This window comes from Trachypithecus francoisi, unplaced genomic scaffold (assembly GCF_009764315.1).
Source record: "Trachypithecus francoisi isolate TF-2019V2 unplaced genomic scaffold, Tfra_2.0 Contig00089, whole genome shotgun sequence".
Taxonomy (NCBI): Eukaryota; Metazoa; Chordata; class Mammalia; order Primates; family Cercopithecidae; genus Trachypithecus; species Trachypithecus francoisi.
In genome coordinates this window covers 268,721-289,345 of record NW_022680470.1, presented here as the reverse complement: position 1 = coordinate 289,345, position 20,625 = coordinate 268,721, and the positions used below count along the sequence as shown (strand labels likewise).

The 20,625-nt window shown below is 48.8% G+C and overlaps 2 protein-coding genes and 1 long non-coding RNA gene across 21 annotated transcripts in view; 2 read left to right on the top strand and 1 right to left on the bottom strand.

Annotated features, from left to right (window-relative positions):
• NIPA2 (NIPA magnesium transporter 2) overlaps nucleotides 1-3,690 on the top strand; it is a 41,978-nt gene extending 38,288 nt beyond the window's left edge. For 6 of the 11 annotated variants that reach the window (XM_033225310.1, XM_033225598.1, XM_033225523.1 and 3 more), the window contains one exon: nucleotides 2,012-2,646. In XM_033225310.1, coding sequence (XP_033081201.1) covers nucleotides 2,012-2,646 — 635 coding nt within the window. Of the gene's footprint in view, nucleotides 1-2,011 lie in introns of all 11 variants that reach the window. The other 5 variants (XM_033225996.1, XM_033225912.1, XM_033225234.1 and 2 more) reach the window with 2 other exon arrangements.
• Nucleotides 3,691-5,497: 1,807 nt separating this feature from the next.
• The window catches only part of CYFIP1 (cytoplasmic FMR1 interacting protein 1), a 114,003-nt gene continuing 98,875 nt past the window's right edge, over nucleotides 5,498-20,625 (bottom strand). For 6 of the 9 annotated variants that reach the window (XM_033224765.1, XM_033225033.1, XM_033224683.1 and 3 more), the window contains 8 exons: nucleotides 19,630-19,773; nucleotides 18,576-18,666; nucleotides 16,619-16,749; nucleotides 11,161-11,233; nucleotides 10,515-10,609; nucleotides 9,492-9,730; nucleotides 8,826-8,973; nucleotides 5,501-6,228 (listed from right to left, as the gene is read on the bottom strand). In XM_033224765.1, coding sequence (XP_033080656.1) covers nucleotides 6,064-6,228; nucleotides 8,826-8,973; nucleotides 9,492-9,730; nucleotides 10,515-10,609; nucleotides 11,161-11,233; nucleotides 16,619-16,749; nucleotides 18,576-18,666; nucleotides 19,630-19,773 — 1,086 coding nt within the window. In that variant the 3' untranslated portion in view covers nucleotides 5,501-6,063. Of the gene's footprint in view, nucleotides 6,229-8,825; nucleotides 8,974-9,491; nucleotides 9,731-10,514; nucleotides 10,610-11,160; nucleotides 11,234-16,618; nucleotides 16,750-18,575; nucleotides 18,667-19,629; nucleotides 19,774-20,625 lie in introns of all 9 variants that reach the window. The other 3 variants (XM_033224603.1, XM_033224856.1, XM_033224942.1) reach the window with 2 other exon arrangements.
• LOC117092008 lies at nucleotides 16,744-19,988 on the top strand. Its single transcript, XR_004440603.1, has 2 exons — nucleotides 16,744-18,003; nucleotides 18,533-19,988. It is a non-coding gene; the product is annotated as an uncharacterized LOC117092008 (long non-coding RNA).

Here is a 20,625-nt window from a genome sequence, read left to right as displayed (position 1 = left end):
ACTTTGATGGTTTTTTGATTCCCTCAAATCTTTCTTTTTTGTTTGTTTGGGGTTTTTTGGTTGTTGTAGATTCACTGTTTGTAGGTATTTGGGGTGCCAGGTTCGTCTGTTTCATTATTTCTCTGAGGATATTAATAATAGTTTTTCTTGTTTTTCTGAGGATATTAATAATTTTCTTGTTTTTTGGGGGACGGTTATTTTGAAGTTTTCCTCTGTCTACATGGGAGAAACAGACTTTGCCCTTTTCTGTTTGTTTTGGCTTCTCTCCTGGTGGTCTTTGGCTTTTTTTTTTTTTTTTTTGAGACGGAGTCTCGCTCTGCCGCCCAGGCTGGAGTGCAGTGGCGCGATCTCAGCTCACTGCAAGCTCCGCCTCCCGGGTTCACACTATTCTCCTGCCTCAGCCTCCCAAGTAGCTGGGACTACAGGTGCCGCCACCACGCCCGGCTAATTTTTTGTATTTTTAGTAGAGACGGGGTTTCACTGTGTTACCCAGGATGGTCTCGATCTCCTGGGCTGGTGATCCGCCCGCCTCGGCCTCCCAAAGTGCTGGGATTACAGGCGTGAGCTGCTGTGCCCGGTCTGCTGTCTCCTTTTATGTCATGGGCTGGTCCAGATCCCCAGCAAAAAAGCTTCCCGTTTCATGGCTGGCTGTGGGCATCCTGGGAGTTGACTGGGGGGCAGGGTTAACACCTGGAGGCATGGCTTACCTCAGCTTCCCAGAACTCTGTGGCGCGGGAGGGACAGTTTCCCACAACTGGGCAGGAGTCTCCTTGCTTCTTGAATGGACTTTTCAGCCAGGCTTCACTTTCAGTCTTGCCTTTACCCCACTTCAGAGGCACTTGGTACCTTTTGAGCACTCTGTGCTGCAAACTGAATTGCTTTTTGATCTTTGATCACAGTGGGTGTGTCGGATTCAGCTTTCCTGGATCTGTGTACCAGGTATTAGTTCGCCTTTGCTTTCTGACTTAGAAGGATTGTTATCTTCAGTCCTCTCTTTTTTCTGAGACAGTCTCTCTGTCGCCCAGGCTGGAGTGCAGTGGCGTGGTCTCGGCTCATTGCAACCTCCACCTTCTAGGTTTGAGCGAGTCTCCTGTCTCAGCCTCCCAAGTAGCTGGGATTACAGGCACCTGCCACCACGCCCAGCTAATTTTTGTGTTTTCAGTAGAGTTGGGGTTTCGCCATGTTGGCCAGGCTGGTGTCAAACTCCTGACCTTGGGTGATCCACCATCCTCAGCCTCCCAAAGTGCTGGGATTACAGGCGTGAGCCACTGCACCTGGCCTTTTGTTCTTAATTTTGTGTATTTGTGCCTTTAAAAATCCTATTACTGTGTATTTTATTAGTGGAATTTGAGGAAGGAAGAATAAATTCATGTGACTTATCTAGGCCTCAGTTCCCTCATTCGAGGATGCAAATGGTAGTATGTGTGACACAGGGTAGTTGAGTGCCAATTGCTGAGAAGAATGCCTGGCCCACAGTGCTACACAGTTATTGGCAATTTTCATGCTGGCTTTAATTCTCCATATTCAACCAGAACCCCAGTAGTGTCTTTCAGGTTCTCCAGTTGACCTGCTGGTTACTCCAGCAGTTGTCCGCAAATTGAAAAAAAAGTTTACCCCTTTTGGAGAAAATTTGATGAACAACTCTTGTTTTTTTCTTTTTTTAAAGCATCTATAAATTGTTGAACATTCAAGGCTGCCTCATGGTTTCTCCTCCCTAGTTTCTGTCTCGGTTCTGAGCCCACGATCCCTCTTGCCTGAAGTTGGCATAAAATGCTGCTGCAACAATGTTGGGGGTGGGAGAGTCTGTGAATGTGAAGCTCACATTCATCTTCCAGTGTGTCCATCTAAGTAAATTGTTGTGGTTGCGCTTCTGCTCGGGCAGCAAAATAAAGCTGATTTATTTCCAGGCCATACCTTTTCTCCCTGTAGAGTTGATTACATTTTGTTTTGCATTCTGTGTTTAAGAACAGCCAAGCATTTGACTCATGTCACTTTTCTTTGCCTCCTCCAGGTTTTGTGGTCTTTGCAACCCTTGTGGTCATTGTCGCCTTGATACTAATGTTCGTGGTGGGTCCTCGCCATGGACAGACAAACATTCTCGTGTACATAACAATCTGCTCTGTGATCGGCGCCTTTTCAGTCTCCTGTGTGAAGGGCCTGGGCATTGCTCTCAAAGAGCTGTTTGCTGGAAAGCCTGTGCTGCGGCATCCCCTGGCTTGGGTTCTGCTGCTGAGCCTCATCGTCTGCGTGAGCACACAGATTAATTACCTAAATAGGGCCCTGGATATATTCAACACTTCCATTGTGACTCCAATATATTATGTATTCTTTACAACATCAGTTTTAACTTGTTCAGCTATTCTCTTTAAGGAGTGGCAAGATATGCCCGTTGACGATGTCATTGGTACTTTGAGCGGCTTCTGTACAATCATTGTGGGGATATTCTTGTTGCATGCCTTTAAAGACGTCAGCTTTAGTCTAGCAAGTCTGCCTGTATCTTTTCGAAAAGACGAGAAAGCAATGAATGGCAATCTCTCTAATATGTATGAAGTTCTTAATAATAATGAAGAAAGCTTAACCTGTGGAATTGAACAACACACTGGTGAAAATGTCTCCCGAAGAAATGGAAATCTGACAGCTTTTTAAGAAAGGTGTCATTAAAGGTTAATCTGTGATTGTTATGAAGTGAATTTGAGTATCAGAATGTGTCTAAAAAAAATTGTCCTCAAAAATGTTCTTTAAAGGCAATCTTTTTAAAGATTTGACTAATTAGGACCAAGAAATTACTTCTCTTATATTTAAACAATGGTAGCTCACTAAAATGACCTCAGCACATGACGATTTCTATTAATATTGTATTGTTGTAAAATTATTTTACATTTTCATTCCTTCTCCAAAATCTGAATGCACTAATGACAGTTTTAAGTCTATAAAAACCCTTTATTTTTTCATTCGTGATGAAAGTCTGAAATGTGCATTTGTCATCCCCACTCCCATCAATCCCTGAACATGTAAGGCTTTTTTTATTTTAAAAAAGAACAGTTATCCCAATACATTATCCTGTGATTTACCTTACCTATAAAAGTGGCTCCTGTTTGATGATTAGTTTTATTTTTTGAAATAAGGGAAAACTAAGTTACTGAATGAAGGAAACTTACAAAATAAAAAAAAGGGCGGAAATCACCCCAAGGAAGGATTCTCAGGTTGAGATGATGACCGTGAATCCGGCTTCCTGTGTGCATTCAACGGCCTTCTTGGCACCTCATCAAGCCAGCGCATCCTGCCTGCTGCTGCAGCCTGGCCGGGTTTGTTCTTCAGTTACCCTAATCCCATGATGCCTGGAACCTTGATTACCGTTTGACATCAGCTCTTGTACTTTTCAGTATATTTTCATAATGAGTTATATTGTCATTTGGACTTTGAACAGCTCTGGGAAATAGAAGACTAGGGTTATTTCTTAAATTTAGCTCATGTTATAATAAAAAGTTGAAATGAAGTTCTTTTCTAAGTCTGAATGCTTAGAACAAACAAAATGTTTATAACATACGGTCTCTTTGTACCAAATACTTTGCTTAAGAGCTCCTTTGGGCCACTGCATATTTTGGTTTCTAGAAAAGGTTTATGAAGAAGTTGATGGAAAATTGCAAACATAGGCAGAAAAAGTAGAATGATAAAAAAGGTCTGATGAACCTATCCCCACTCATAACCACTGGCCTTTAAAAAAAAAAGTATTGGCAGAATTAATATCCACCTGGGTGATGGGAAGAAAGTGTTTGCCTGTTCCAGCCCGTGGCTCCTGCCTGGAGGTGACTCAGTGGTGCGCCAGTGCAAGCCATCACCCCTGAGAGCCTCCCAGGCCAGTGGTGCTGGTATCCCATGCAGCTCACCACTGGCTGCATAGAAACTCCCTTTTTTCCGACTTTATTATTGGCCTTCTAAGGAGCTGTTTTAGATCTTTTTTTTTTCCCTAACTGCCTCCTCCCATGTCATTTAATGCTACAGATGTGCTATATATGTTTATATACTGTACCTACATCTGTGCGTTGTACATAAAAGAACCAGTTTTCTCCCCCTTGAGGATAGAGACCTCGTTGAACATGCATAGGTTAATAAATTCTTACTTAACATTTTATACCACTCGAGACTGTCTTATACCTAAGGCATTACATTTTATATTTGGCATGTAATTAAGCCTTATAAAACTTGGTAATTAAATTACAGTACCTTTTCATCCTATTCTTTAGTTTCTAAGATGAGCACAGCTACCACCTCTAAATCTGCAGCAGAATGCTGGCCCCAGGGTTACTAATTCACATTACCAAAAGCATTTTTAGGGAACTTTTTATAAAGAAAGAATAGTTCTGTTAAGCTTCATGTCACTTGAGTTTGGCAGTACAACAGAATGGTTCATACACTTACTACTTTTCTGTGCCGTGCATCATACGCTTCTGGACAGTTTCTAAAGGCCGACGGAAAAGTAGGCGAGGCCCGCTTTTTATGGCAACTTGGCAGCCATAGAAAATTTCAAAATTGATGAAGGTTGCAATACTCCAAATAATGTAAAATGCCTGCCAGGCTACAACATAAAGTGAGTTCAGTTCATCATGCTGGACTTGTGCTTATCTGTAATATTCATTTACAATAAACAGGCATAACATTTTTCTCCATTCAGTTAGGATTTTCAGAACCTCACTGCCTTAATACTTTATGGCTTCAGTTTCTCAAACATGTTCATGGCTCTACTGGTAGTCTAGACCGATTTTTTTTTTTTTTTTGAGACTGAGTCTCTGTCGCCCAGGCTGGAGTGCAGTGGCCGGATCTCAGCTCACTGCAAGCTCCGCCTCCCGGGTTCACACCATTCTCCTGCCTCAGCCTCCCGAGTAGCTGGGACTACAGGTGCCCGCCACCTCGCCCAGCTAGTTTTTTGTATTTTTAGTAGAGACGGGGTTTCACCGTGTTAGCCAGGATGATCTTGATCTCCTGACCTCGTGATCCGCCTGTCTCGGCCTCCCAAAGTGCTGGGATTACAGGCTTGAGCCACCGCGCCCGGCCTAGACCAATTGTTTTTCATTCTGACAGATCGTGTGGACCAGCTCCAGCCATGCGAGCCCCTTGGATCAGGGACAGCTGAAGGCTGGACTCAAGGCTCCTGGCCTCTTTGTGCAGCACTCACTGGGCCTGGCTGATCTCCTCCCACATTGCTGGCCTCCGCCAGGTCATGGGCACAGGTAACAGAGAGGCACTGAGTAGCCTCTTTATATCCAGAGTGGAGCAGCCACCACGGCCATTTTACACTTTATCTATCGGCAGAACCCTAAATATAAAACTAAACCTGTGCTGGTGAGGTGAGTGGTGTATGGGATGGTGTCACGATCCCATCCCACCTCTGCCCTGGACGTGACCTACATCCCAGCCAGCCTGCTGTGTGAGCTCAGGGTCATTAGAGTTCCTTGCCAAGTCAAGCAGCACAGGATTATAGTAAGTAAACAAACACAAATAGATCTCATTAGTTTTATTTCTACAACCTTTCGATCTGTTCTCACGTTAGATTTTGTCACAGCTGGATTTAGTGGAAGCAGAGGAATCAAGTTCACTATTTTCTGAAACACTGACAGAAAATGGATGGGAACAATGACTTAGAACTAAGACTGCTCCTAAAAGGCCATCAGAAAGATCCCTGAACAAAAGCTAAATAGTTACAGTTAATGGTAACTGGCAAGGGACTTGATACATTTGCTGGTATTAAGTTTCTTACGGAATGAGTGAATGAACGAACACAGCAGCATTTTAAGAGAGAGCTGCCAGAACATCCCATAGAAAAACAATGTTGTAAGAACGTGATGCAGCAATCAGCAGCCAGCATTCTCAGAGTTCCTAATTACCCAAAGCATATACAATTTAGTCTAGAAAAATAAGTCAATTTTATAAAATTAAGCTTTTAGATTGAAAAGCACCCCCTTTAACAGGTACAGAGATACTGAAAAATAGTCCCTAAAAATCTCACTCAATAGTTGACGGAGAGAAAGGCATGCCACGTTGAGTTACGGAGTGCAGCGCGTGCCCTCAGCTGCTGGCGAGGGACTGGTGGATGGGCGGCTGGAAGCAGCGCACATGCTCCACTGGTGTGCCCTCCCCGTCGCCCGACTTCAGGTACTTATCCAGGATGGTGATGATCTCGTCATTGAGAATCTGGAACTTGCGAATTCTCTCCACCATCTTCTTCAAAGGCTACAACCATGAAAATTGGGATGTTTTACTATTAACACTTGAACTGATCAGTCTTCGTGTTTCAAAATGTCAGGATTCTTATATTTTCTCAGAAAAATAATAGCAAACGGAATTGACACATACTGTTCTTTTTTTTTTTTAAGATAGGGTCTCACTCTGACGCCCAGGCTGGAGTGCAGTGGCATGATCATGGCTTACTGTAGCCTCAAGAGCTCCTCCCACCTCAGCCTCCTGAGCAGCTGGGACCACAGGTGTGCACCACCACACACAGCTAATTTTTAAAATTATTTTTGTAAGGACAAGGTCATCTTATGTTGTACAGGATGGTCTTGAACTCCTGAGCTCAAGCGATCCTCCTCCGCCTCAGCCTCCCCAACTGTTGGGATTACAGGTATGAGCCAGCTCTCCCAGTCACATACCATCTCTTTAATGCAACGGTTGGATGGATGAATATATTTTGAATTTAGAATCCCTCTGTCGGCTTCATGCTGCTGTAGATTCATTCATGTGCACAACAGATAGGCCTGTTCCTTCCACATCAGCAATTAAGAACCTACTGTCTGCTCAGAGCCGGGGATGTCCAGATGAAGATGATGTGGTCAGTGGAGAAAGGTCAATCAACTAACAGGTTTTAGACTTCCAGTTTGGAAATAACACTGTGACGGGGTACTCTGACAGACCCTCCTACTACAACAGGAATAAAGAGCATACACGCAAACAAAAAACTTGGAAAAGCATTGCTGGTTCTGCCTATGCACGTGGTAAGGGGGAAGCCAGGGCCTCCTCGGGGGCAGATGCCAACAGCAGCAGTGAGGTGAGGAGCGGCCCAGGCCTAAGCAAGCAGGACCACACCAGAGACCCCAACAAAGCCAGGAACCTCCAATTCGGCAGAAGTGGCCCCGAGTTGCTAGCAGCCCCTAGAGATGGGCAGATGCAAATGCACATCTTGGAGGGAAAGCAATCTACATCAAGTCCAATTAAATAAAGACTCCCAAATAACCCCACACACAAGGAAGCAGCAAAGTTTTAAATACCTCCAAGACTCTCAGATACTAGAAGGAAAACATGCAGAATATAGAATATATGAACTGGATCAAGAAACAGATGGAAAAAATTCAGTTAGGACAAACTCAGTTACCAAGAAGATTTGAAGAAGAACCTAACTGAACTTTAAAAAGTGAACTAATAATTTTTTCAGAGTAAAAGCTCAGCACATTAGAGCTGAAGTAAACGAGTTAACTAAGACACGTGAAGACAGTACTCTGGATACAGCTCTGGGAGTCCTGGAAATGGAGGAGTTGGAGGTAAAATGGCCCCTGAGAGAGGCCCATGACCTGGAGCCTGTGACTGCATTGCCTCCACCCCACGTGGCCTGGGCAGGTGTGGCTAAGACTGTGGACTGTAGGACAGGACAGGGAGAGTATCTGGGGTTGTCCAGTGGGCTCGATATAATCATGATCAGGGAATGTTCTCTGGCTGGAGGCAGGAGAGACGTGGCAGAAGACTAGAGGCTGAGACTGCCCAACCCACCACTGCTGGAGGAGGTCACTTGGAAAGCATGAGAAGGAAGGGGGACCCAGTCCTAGAGCTGCAAGGAATAATTCAGCCAACTGTGCATGAGCCTGAAGGCCTCCAGGCTGAACACAGCACCTCAGACGCTGGCTTCATGAGATTGAGCAGAGGACCCAGCCGGGCCATCTGACTTAGAGAACTATGAGATAATCAGTGGTGGTTAAACTGCCAAGCCTGTGGTGATCTGTTGTGACGGAAGCAATAGAAAACTAATACAACACGGCCGGGCGCGGGGGCTCACGCCTGTGATCCCAGCACTTTGGGAGGCAGGCGGATCACTTCATGTCAGGAGTTTGAGATCAGCTTGGCCAACATGGTGAAACCCTGTCTCTACTAAAAATACAAAAATTAGCAGGGCATGGTGGTGGGCACCTGTCATCCCAGCTACTCAGGAGGCTGAGGCAGGAGAATCGCTTGAACCCAGGAGGCGGAGGTTGCAGTGAGCCGAGATCGTGCCGTTGCACTCCAGCCTGGGCAACAAGAGTGAAACTCTGTCTCAAAAAAAAAAAAAAAAAAACTAATACAACAGAGGGATGTGGAGAACAGAATGAGAAGGTCTAACATATGTCTAACTGAAATCGTGAATGGCAAGAACAGGGAGAATGGAAGGGAGGCTAAAATATTTCAAAAGATAATGGCTGAGTATTTTCCAGAATTCAACTATGAGAAATCCATAAAGTGACAAAGACAAAAAGGACTTTAAAAGCAGCCAAGAAAGCACACTTTGACTTCTAGGGAGCCCGAAGACTGAATAGCTGCCAATATTCTGACAATGCAGATTTTGTAAGACTGGAAGTAAATCTAAGTACCTTGAGAAGGAAAATGGAACAATGAGTACTTTCTCTGCCAGACTGCTTTACTGGCCAATTATATTTAGATTCATTTTGGGAACGCAAAGGAAGTTTCTGTTGGTGGCGCCTTATGTACTAGGATGAAAACCATTCCCAGAAACAAGAACTTACAACACAGAGAAAGTACGCTTTTGCAAAAGGTCCACAGATGGTGGGAGATTTTCATCCACATACCACATTTTTAATAATCTCATCTTTGCCATCATGTTTCTGGACTTTCAGGAGATGGTAGCAGAAATCCAACACAGCAAAACGCCGCTGCTGCCCAAGAAGTACGATGATCATACAGCCGGCCCAGTGTAGCCCGTCACCGAAGCACTGCCTAGAACGAGCAGCAGAAACAATGGGAGATGAGTGATCCGTTACCAAGTCTTTTCTGAGTCTGTCTCCAGATGTCAGTGACCAAGCCATCTGCATTCCTGTTACTGTCTGTGCACACACAGTCACCTTCCACAGCCAGGAAGAGAATGCCGGACAGCAGGGACTGTTCCCTGGTTTTGGTAGATACCTGTTTTGGGCTCTTCTGCTGCGCTGCTTCCTAAGCCTTTTTAGATCATATCCCCTCTGTGATGAATGACTTGACAGACCTCCCACCTAGAAAAATGAATGTCCAGCGTGCATACACTTGCCGTGGGTTCAGAGACTCCCTGAATACTCAAGTCCTGAGCCAGCTCCTTGGCATCAAGTAAGAGTTCCCATTATAGGAGGCTTCAAAGCAGCTCAGTGAGTTTCTGGTCCACTTCCTGAGCACGGCTGGCCGCTTGTTAGCCTAACACCCGGACCCTGCCCTAAGCCCCTCCCCTCCCCTGGGGCTTTGTCCTGCTCTGAGCACACACTTACTCGACTGTGAACTCGTGTGTCCCCACAGGAATGCAGTAGACAAACTGCATGGCACTCCACAGTCTGTGAAACTCCACACACTCATCAACATGCATGACCCCATTGCTGGGCAGTGGCCCGCGCCAGATGGGGTCGTCCAGAAAGCTCCGGATCCGTGTCAGGATGACCTCAAACATGGACAGGCCACAGCAGAGGCGCTCCTTTGTCAGCAGGTCCCCCTCTCTCGCGATGGCAATTTGCTGCAGAAAGGACAAGCAGTGGAATGCTGTGGGCCTCCAGGCATCCAGCTACTCCATATCCTATCTTTTTTCTTTTGAGACAGGGTCTTGCTCTGCTGCCTAGGTTGGAGTGCAGTGGCACAACCACAGCTCACTGCAGCCTTGACTTCCCCGGCTCAAGCGACCAGGCGTATGCCACCACACCTGGATAATATTTGTACTTTTTGTAGAGACGGAGTTTCGCCACATTGCCCAGGCTGGTCTTGAACTCCTGTCTTGGCCTCCCAAAGTGCTGGGAAGACAGGAATGAACCACGACCCCCAGCCTTGGGAAAGTTTTGGGTCTACTGGCCTCTAGTGTGGAAGCCAGGGGTGCTGCCAAACATCCTGCAATGCATAGGAGGGTGCCCAAGTCCCCATCATAGAGTTATCTGGTCCAAAATGGCTGAGACGCCCTGACTTAGCATACGCAGCTGGATCATTGTAGAACTCTATCCTGACACCTTGCCTCGTGGCCTAATAACACCTATGGGAAAGCCTTCTTCATGAAGGGCTGGACAGTGAAAGTGACGTCTTCTGTGTGAGTCTTACGTGCCAGCTGATGTGCTAAGCCCTTTCCAGGCATTAGCTCATCTGAACCCCCCACCACCCCAGGAAGCAGTCCAGGTACGCGTCCCACTTGCAACACTGAGGCCTGAGCGGCCACTGGGCTTCACGATGCCTTCCAGTCTGGCTCCCAACTGGGCCACCTGGCCTGGCATGGATGCCCAGCTTGCAACAGCCTCAGCCATCATGGCACACGTTACCTGAGGGGTCCCCAGTCTTTCGATCAGTGGGACAAGATGCAGCGGGGCATACTTGGATTCCAGTCTTTTCATTTTGGCATCAAGTCTCTCCCCCTCTGCAGTAGAAAAAAATACTTTACTTTATTCTGCTCCTTTGTATGAAACGGTAATTGCAAAGGTTTAAATTTGTTTAAAAAACAAAAGATTTTTAAGTTAACATGGATACAGATTCTCTTTGGAAATTATTTTACAGAACTGGCTCATTTAATATTTTAATTCAAACTAGCAGGACTGATTTTTTGCTCAATATTCACTTTTCATTTATTGACTATTCCAAATGTAACCGAAAGCAGAAAAGGGCACAATGAGCCTCTGTGCCCATCACCCACTACAGTTACCAACTCACGGCCACTCTGTTTCTTCTACACCCAACTCCCCTGCTCCCATGCCATTAATATTTGGAAGCAATTCTAAGACATCATATCATTGCAGCTCTATTTCTCAATCTTCATTTAACTAGGTTCTGTACACCCCTCATTACCCCTGGGTATGACTGAACAGGCACCAAACCTACAATCTGCACTGGCCGCTAGGCTCTGCGGCTGCAGAGCGGGCACCATCCCGACAGAGGGCAGTCTGGACTCCCTGGTGGGGTCAGCAGGCTCACCTTTCACATGGACTCGTGGCAAGATGTTCTGGAAGGGAGCCGCGTGCAGCAAGTCACACACTTCTTCTAAAGACTGGAACAGAGAAAAAGAAGGTCACACTAGGAAGGGTATCTTGCCACAGAGAGAGATTTGGTGCTGAAAACAAAGAACCTCTTTGCCTTTTAGCATAACATTAAGTAGCCTGTCAAGCGATTTCTCTGGGATGATGGAAATGCTTATGTCTGTCCTGTCCATTCCGGCAGCCGCCAGCCATGCATGCCTATTAAGTACTTGGAATGTGGCTTGCGCACTTGAGGAACTGAATTTTTTTTTTTTTTTTGAGACGGAGTCGCCCAGGCTGGAGTGCAGTGGCCAGATCTCAGCTCACGGCAAGCTCCGCCTCCCGGGTTCCCGCCAGTTCCCGCCATTCTCCTGCCTCAGCCTCCCAAGTAGCTGGGACTACAGGCGCCCGCCACCTCGCCCGGCTAGTTTTTTTTTTTGTATTTTTTAGTAGAGACGGGGTTTCACCGGGTTAGCCAGGATGGTCTCGATCTCCTGACCTTGTGATCCGCCCGTCTCGGCCTCCCAAAGTGCTGGGATTACAGGCTTGAGCCACCGCGCCCGGCCAAGGAACTGAATTTTAATTTTAGTTACATTTAATTAATGTAGATGTAGACACATGTAAGACCCAATGTTGAATGTGTGCTCTGTTTTCCAGGATGTACCAGTCTAATAGTTCTTGCCCCATCCTTCCCTGCTAATTTGCCACCAGGCTCTTAAGAACCACAGTTTATGACAAGATGCCGTCACACTGACAGAAGGAAGGGCGTCTTCTGCAAACAACACAGGAGATGGAAGGAGGAGGGGAGGCCTGTCCTGGTGTCCACATCCACTCATTCCCCACAGAGCCCAAAGCAAAGTTCTCGGCCATCACGCTGAGCCTACTTTCAGGTCACAAACTCCTTTACAGGGGTAATCAAAACCACACAAGGTCCATTCTCCAGAATAACGCATATAGAGAGAGAAAATGTACCTCCAGGATCATGAGGACAGCAGATCCCCCCAAATCCACCATGAACCCAAAGATGGTCAAAAATAGAGCAACTGCTGTTCATCTTTAGAGGTGAGGGCTCTCAGGCCAGCAGGAAGGGCCTGTTCAGACCACAGTGCGTTCAGCACCCCACGGCGCAGGCAGAAGATGGTGGGGCCTTCAGTGCCTCCTACTCTACATTCATGCGGAAATCTTAGAGCTCCACAGGAGTAAAATAAATGATTAAACAAAGAAACAGCTATTGGAAAATCAAGAAATACTGACAATGAGATTTTAACTTCTGAGGAACTCCCAGAGATGATGGCAAAACTAAGACCAAGAGGAAGAAAAGCAGACTTTTCCGTACTCATCAACGTCAATCCAGTGCCAGACGCCGGCCAGACGCCATCTGCTCTGCTTCTCTTTCCCTAAGTTTCTAATGCAGCTTCACACTCCATCCAGAAGCCAACAGAGGGACAACTGTTGCCATGGCAACGCACAGAAACGGTGCCTTTAAGCTAAGAGATTGTCCCAGGAAACTGCATCCTGCCTGCTTCAAACTCTTGTGGTTCTATAATTATTTATGTCCCTGAGTCCTGGGATAGACAAATAATTACAGAACCACAAGAGTTTGTGTATGTAAAGAATGTCAGGCCGGGCGCGGTGGCTCATGCCTGTAATCCCAGCACTTTGGGAGGCCGAGGCATGCGGATCATCTGAGGTCGGGAGTTACCAACTCACGGCCACTCTGTTTCCCCTACACCCGACCCCCATCACCCACTACAGTTACCAACTCACGGCCACTCTGTTTCCTCTACACCCAACTCCCATCACCCACTACAGTTACAACTCACGGCCACTCTGTTTCCTCTACACCCAACTCCCATCACCCACTACAATTACCAACTCATGGGCACCCTGTGAGGCGGGCAGATCACCAGCCTGATCAACATGAAGAAACTCTGTCTCTACTAAAAATACAAAATTAGCTGGGCCCGTGGTGGTGCATGACTGTAATCCCAGCTACTCGGGAGACTAAGGCAGGAGAATCACTTGAACCCAAGAGGTAGAGGCTGTGGTGAGTCAAGATTGTGCCACTGCACTCCAGCCTAAGCAACGAGAGCGAAACTCCAATCTTTAAAAAAAAAAAAAAAAAAAAAAAAAAAAAAAAAAAAATGTTGATGTAAAGAAAAACTTTTGACACTTCATCTTATTTCCAAAAAGGGCAGCTGGACACAAGAGAAAGCAGTCCTAAGGGGTCCCTGACACTATCTAAATCGATTCCACACGGCTGCCTCCCATTCAGAAAGCTTGGATCTCACCTCCCCGACCTGAGGCCAATGAGCAGACAGGCATCCCCACGCTTGGCCATACACAGAGGCTATGGTTTGGATGTGGTTTGGCCCTGCCAAAACTCATGGTGAAATTTAAGTGCCAATGTAGCAGTGTTGGAAGGTGGTCTGTTTGAGAGGTGATGGATTTCTTACAAGATTGGGTCAGTTCTCCCACAACTGGATTAGTTTTTGTGGGAATGGATGAGTTCCTGTGAGAGCAGTTGTTGTAAGCAAGGCTGCCTCTCATGTCTGTTCTCTCTGCAACACCCACGTCCCCTTCTGTGTTCCCCAGGAGCTGAAGCAGCATGAGACCCTGACAGATGGACTGCCTGATCTTGGACTTCCCAGCCTCCAGAGTCATGAGCCAAATAAACTCCTTTTCTTTATAAATTACGCAGTCTCAGGCACTGCTACAGCAACACAAAACGGACTAAGCAGACTAAGATAGCAGAACGGACTAAGATACAGCCTTATGCTGTAAGTTCAGGAAAAGTCGCCCATGAATGGAATATTCCCACATTAAATATTTAAAATTCATAGAGATTATAGTTAAAGAGATGCTTCCCGACATATCTGGTTTTTAACAATTCACAATTATTTGGGGAACATATCCTTAAAGCAAGGCCACCCTGGACACTGGCTCCTTGCTGGCCTGAGACGCTGGTGGGTTCTCCATCTTGTGCCCCTCACACAGTGGGGAGTGGAGCATGGGGGGGGTGCTACTTGGGGTCCCCGCCGAGCCTGTGGGTGGCCGGGACAGTGAAGGCCTGGGGCTGCTACAGTCCCTCTTTGAAACCACCTGGAACGGGTCTGCCTAGGAGTGCAGGGATGGGGAGCGCCGAAGATGCGGGTCTGATGGAGGCTGTCAGCTCTCAGGCATGTCATGCCTGACCTGGGACTCGAAGCCAACACATTCTCTTTCACTGCACAGGCTGGTGTGAGGCGGCTGGTCCAGAGGCTCAGTCCCCAGAGGCCTGGCAGTCTGACAGCAATGCCCTGAGCTGTGTACAGGCCGCCCTATACCTGTTCTTCCTAAACACAACTCTGCCTTTGCAAAGCTACCAGAGACCTGAAGACAAGTGACTACTTTGGGAAACAACATAGGAAAGGCCTCCCCAGGCTGCTCTGCAGACGCAGTGCCGTTCCCATGCACAAGCCAAAACGCTTTGCCAGGGCATGTGGCAAACCAATCCCAAAACAGGGCAGAGCAAAGAGCCCTGAGGAGGGAACATGCTGAAGAGGAGGAGCAAGGTAGGAAACATGCCACGTCGGGAATCAAGAGTCATGTTAGGGCAATGATGAGCAAGACATGCTATGACGCCAGAGACAGACGCCTGCACCGGTTGGAGACAGACGTCTGCACTGGCGGGAGACAGACGCCTGGACCGGCGGGATACAGACGCCTGCACCGGCTGGAGACAGATGTCTGCACTAGCGGGTGACAGATGCCTGCGCTGGCTGGAGACAGAGGTCTGCGCTGGCGGGAGACAGATGCCTGGACCGGCGGGAGACAGACGTCTGTACCGGTTGGAGACAGATGTCTGCACTGGCGGGAAACAGACGCCTGGACCGGTGGGAGACAGACGCCTGCACCGGTTGGAGACAGACATCTGCACCGGCGGGAGACAGACGCCTGGACCGGCGGGAGACAGATGTCTGCACCGGCAGGATGCAGCAGAAAGTCAGGAGACAGGCCGGTGTCCCCATGAAAAGCTGGCAGACGGCAGGGGACACCACTAGTCAGCAATGGGAGGAGGAGCCCTTCAGCCACTAGAGGAGGGACAGCCGGGTCTCCACAGAGAGAGAAAGAAGCTTCCTCTGCCTCTCACATTATACACAAAGACCAACTCCAGAAGGATTGCAAACTTCCATGCAGAAGGCAAAGCTTAAAATCTGTAGATGAGAATGTAAAGGAATGTCTTCATGACCCCAAGACAGGGAAAACATCTTAAAAAAAAAAAAAAGGATACAGAAAGTGCTAATCATTAAAAAAAAAAAGGGCTACATCCAAATTAAGAGCATTTATCAAAAATCACCACTATCAGAGTGAAAAGGTAAGCCACACATGGGAGATTTACAATATGTGCAGCACGTAAAGGATCTGCACGGAACAAGCTGTAGAAAGTAGGCAAAAAAACCCAATGGGGCATTTAACAGGAAAAGAAACAAGAAGACACAACGAACGGAGCCGCCCACCTCGTCAGTCACGAGGGAAGGCAGGAGAGGGCCACGTGGGATCCCATTTCCCACTGGCTTTCCCAGTCCAGGAGGTTATAAACTGAGCTGCTGTGATGCACAGGACAGAGGGACAGCCCAGATGGCACACAAAAGGCGGCCCGTCGGAAACATGAGCGTCCACTGTGCCACGTCCTAAGAGGGGGTGGCCTCTCGTGCTCTCCACCATGGGGCACGTGTAGCCATTTAGATTTAAATCAGTTATAATTCAATAACATGTAGCACTTAGTTCCTCAGTCACACTGAGCCACACTTCAACTGCTCAGCAGCCCAGGCACGCAGAGACCCTCCTGGGCAGCAGTGCTCTTTATACCTTACAGGCTCACCAAATACGTTCATTTAGGTGTTGAAAACATTGCATAATAAAAGTTTTATGATGTTAACACAGAAAAACATTCTTGAGACAATGAGCTACAGTACATTTTTTTTTTTTTTTTTGAGACGGAGTCTCGCTCTGTCGCCCGGGCTGGAGGGCAGTGGCCGGATCTCAGCTCACTGCAAGCTCCGCCTCCCGGGTTTACGCCATTCTCCTGCCTCAGCCTCCCAAGTAGCTGGGACTACAGGGGCCGCCACCTCGCCCGGCTAGTTTTTTATATTTTTTAGTAGAGACGGGTTTCACCGGGTTAGCCAGGATGGTCTCGATCTCCTGACCTTGTGATCCGCCCGTCTCGGCCTCCCAAAGTGCTGGGATTACAGGCTTGAGCCACGGCGCCCGGCCCATTTTTGTTTTTCAATTGAAGGGAACAAATTCAAACTAAAGTCTCAACAGTCACGAAAAAAAATGTTTACCGCACTGCTGCCACACCCCCACTAAAGAACCCACAAAGGAACGCCCTCCCCGTGGGCGGTGGGGTAGGCCGGGCCGGGCAGGGCACTCACCAGGCTCTGCTCGATAAGCAGGCAGAAGAGGACGGCGTTCCCCACCTCCCGCAGGTTCTGGAAGCACACCGTCTTCAGCTCTGCGTACTCCACGATGTCCTTCAGCTGGTGGTGGAAGAACTCCAGGATGCCTACGGCGCAGGAGTGAGGTGGGCTTGGGGGCCTGGAGGGGCCGGGCCCTAGCAGCCGGGGGCCACAGCCGGGAGTACCTGCCATTCTGACACCGCCACCAAGCCTGGCTATGAGGATGGCCACAGCGTCCCATCCCCAGCAGCTTCCCTGCAGTGGCAGTTTGTTCACCAGCTGGGCACGTTCTCCACACACCACGTGGCCCTGGGCCTCGGCTGTGAGGCCTCTTTCCCACTCAAGCCCGTATCTTTAGGGAAGGCTACGATGATAGGAACGCCACCGCGTGACAAGAATAAAGGCTGCACCGTCATCCCCAGTGGGGGCGGACAAGGCATTTGACAACATGCAATCTCCCTTCACAGGCATGGAAGGGCCGTACCTCATCTGAGAAAGGGCATCTAGGAAGCCGGCAGCTAACTGACAGCACGCCCACCGGGAGGCCGAGCACCATGCCAGCTCAGGAGCAAGGCACGCATCGCAGCGGCATCCCAGACCACGGAGTAAGGCACAAAAAGACGCAAGGTGCAAATCTAGGACAGAAGGCCAACGTTCCCCCAGCCAATCCATAGCTTCGACTGCAGCCCAGACAGAAACCGGCAGCTGACTACACGATGAAGGTGGCATCAGGAGGGGCCAAAACGACCCTGGGAAGAGCCAAGCAGGAGGCTCAGCAGACCATGAACCCCTGTCCCAGCATGTCTTGCCCGACTGCCCCTTCCCCAAGGACCAGCAGCCGGACACGGCCCCTCCTGCCTGACAGCCGCAGCCCCTGCCCCTGCTCCTCCCAGCTCTTGGCACCGCCGTGGGGACTCAGCCCCACTTGGTGGGGGCAGGGACACTCCTGCACCTGTGTCATCCCTGACACGGTTTCCCTGTGCCACCCTGGGAAACGGCTCCCTCCTCAACATCTGAAATTTCCATCTCTAGTCACGACATAAGCATCGGTTTCATCACCCCAGCGTTCCTCATCTACTTTCCGACAATAAACTGAAATCAGATTCTCTTGAGCCAGGGCCATGCCGACGGCTACTTCCCCATGGTGGCTGAAGGGGACCTTATGGTCTCCTCAAACACCAGCAACAGCCCTGGGGAGGTGCCAAAAAGCAAAAAGTCCTGGGCACGTGTTCAAGAGCTCAGCCACGCTGGCTGACTGCCCATCAGGACAGCACCTTGTTGGTCACCCATGTGCAGGTCCCAGTCACTTTACGACACAAGGCTAGTGTTCCGCTGTCCAGCTTTCAAGAAAACTCTGCCAGGTAAGAGACTAAAAGCAGTTTTGTTACGTGACAAACAAAGGTCCCTGTTTTATCATAAGACAATGCTTTTTGAGATCACTAAAGCTATTTAACTGCATAGCCCCAAACCAGCTCACAGCAAGTCATGTGGCCCGTCCCTAAGAGCACACCTGCCTGAGGGCCCCGCAGCTGGACCTGCAGATGGATGGGGGCAGGGGCAGGCCTTGCACCACCTTGGTGGGCCTGTCTCTGAGCCTCAAGCCCCTACAGGTCCAGCAGGGCAGCAGGACCCGGCAGTCGGCTCTCTCGCCTCATCGGGCCGGCGGTTCTTTCGTAGGGGCACGGAAGAGCGTGGTGTTCAGGGCTCAGTCGTCTCAAGTCTTGCAGGCTGACCTCCCAGGCCCCTCAGCTTCCTCGCCTGCAGACAGTGACCCAACACACCTCTTCCTGGTTGTAAGGTGCATTTGTCTGTCTACTGCCTCCTCCCACATGGCAAATCTAATCCTTCCCCAGAATTTCTGACTTGAATTCCTTTCTGACCTCTCCACAGACAGCGCTGCGAGCTGCACATGCCCAGAGGTGCGCACACTCACCAGGAGAGCCGTACTCGTGCCGCGGCAGGCGGCAGATTTTGGGCATCACCTCCATCAGTGTCTTCACGTACTGCAGGATTGTGCCTTGCAGCTGCGGGGGGACAAGACAGGCTGCGTCAGTCACTCCACTCCACTCTGCTAATGCCTGTGGCCAGCACACGCCCTGAAACAAGTCTGTTAGCAAAGAGCTTGGTAACGAGGAGGCTGCAGGATCACCTGGCAGGGGAAAGAAGCCCACCCGTGGAGAGACAGCAGCCGTCCCCAGGTGGCTTCCCATGGCTGGATTCATGTTCTGAAACTGGACTCCCCTTTCAAGAGGAAAGTGGTCCCGCGGTGCCGCAGCGAGAGCAGAGCTTTGTTGCCAGGGGCCTCCTACAGCGATGCACCCCAGCATGGTGAGCACTGCCAGCTCCAGGGTCCCCCAGGACGCCATCTGTGCTCCTGCGTGCGGCCCCAGGCTCAGCTGTGGTGAGGTCCGTAATCCTGACACCCTCCAAGCTGCCACATGTTTTGGCAGAGTCCCCGGCAGGTCCTGGAAGGACCTGTTTGGGTCACGGGGTAATGGCTGCGCCAAGTGACCAAACTCTTACGTGGTCTCAGTCACAGAAGATTGTTAAAATAATAAAAAGGATGAAAAAGTATAAAAAGTAAGTTATGTATAGAAAACTAAATCCAGGCTGACCAAGGTGGCTCACACCTGTAATTCCAGCACTTTGGGAGGCCAAGATGGGCAGATCTCTGGAGCCCAGGAGTTCAAGGCCAGCCTGGGCAACATAGCAAGACCCCATCTCTATACATACAAATAAAAACTCGATGTATCAGTTAAAATAACCTGGACCCATTAAGTTTGAAAAGATGAGGGAGGTATCAAACTATATATGGTCAGAAGTGTTTGAATTGAATAGTAATTCAATGATTCATTCAATTCATTCATTCAAGTAATTGAATGAATCCAGCTGTTGGAGAATCACAGTCCAGGCAGAGAAGACCCTCTGGCTTGGGTGCCCCAGGGAATTCAGGCTGTGAGAAGGAAGCGTGTCCAGGGAACACTCACCAGGCTCTTGACGACCTTCAGCAGCTCCTCCATGACCACGGCAATACCCTGGTAGCCGAGGAGCCGGCAGATGACTTGAAAGTGTGGAGGTCCCACGAAGTTCCGGTAGCTGCCGTAAATGCTGGAGTAGGCCAAGTTCAAAGCCTGGAAAACAGGGCACAGAGCTCTCAGCATGGCCTCTGCACACATGTGCAGATGAAGAATTGCATGAGAAGATCACTCAACACACACAGGCTCAGGTGAAGGGGTCCGAGTCTGCTGACTTGTAAAATCTACTGCCCTTAACTGGTACAATTATAAAACCCACTCAGCCTGCCACCAAAAAGAACCTGCTAAAATAGAAAAAGAAAACAAAACCATGTGTTGCAACATTTGTTGAATTGCCAATTTGGAGTCCCCCTTGCCTCCCAGTCTCCCAGCAGGACGCCCAAGGTCGGACCCTGAAGGGGCCAGGGGAGCTGCCTTCTCAGGATGCACAGGGCACCCCTGGAGCTGGGAGAGACCGCTGTGGGGTAGGAGGGGAGGAAGGTAGTTAGGGTGTGTATTAGTCCATTTTCACAATGCTATAGAGAAATACCCAAGACTGCATAATTTATTTTTTAAAAAAGCAGGTTTAACTGACTCACAGTTCCACATGGCTGGGGAGGCCTCAGGAAACTTAGTTATGCAGAAGGTAAAGGGGAAGCAAGCACCTTCTTCACAAGAAGGCAGGAGATAGAAGAGAGAACAAAAGGTGAAGCCCCTTATAAAACCATCAGATCTGGTGAGAACTCACTCACTATCACAAGAACAGCAGGCGGAAAACTGCCCCCATGAGCCGATCAGCTCCCACCAGGTCCCGCCCTTGACATGTGAGGATAGTGGGGATGACAACTGGAGATGAGATTTGGGTGGGGACACAGCCAAACCTTATCATTCTGCCTCTGGCCCCTCCCAAATCTCATGGGTCCTCACATTTCAAAATACAATCATGCCTTCCCCACAGTCTCCCAAAGT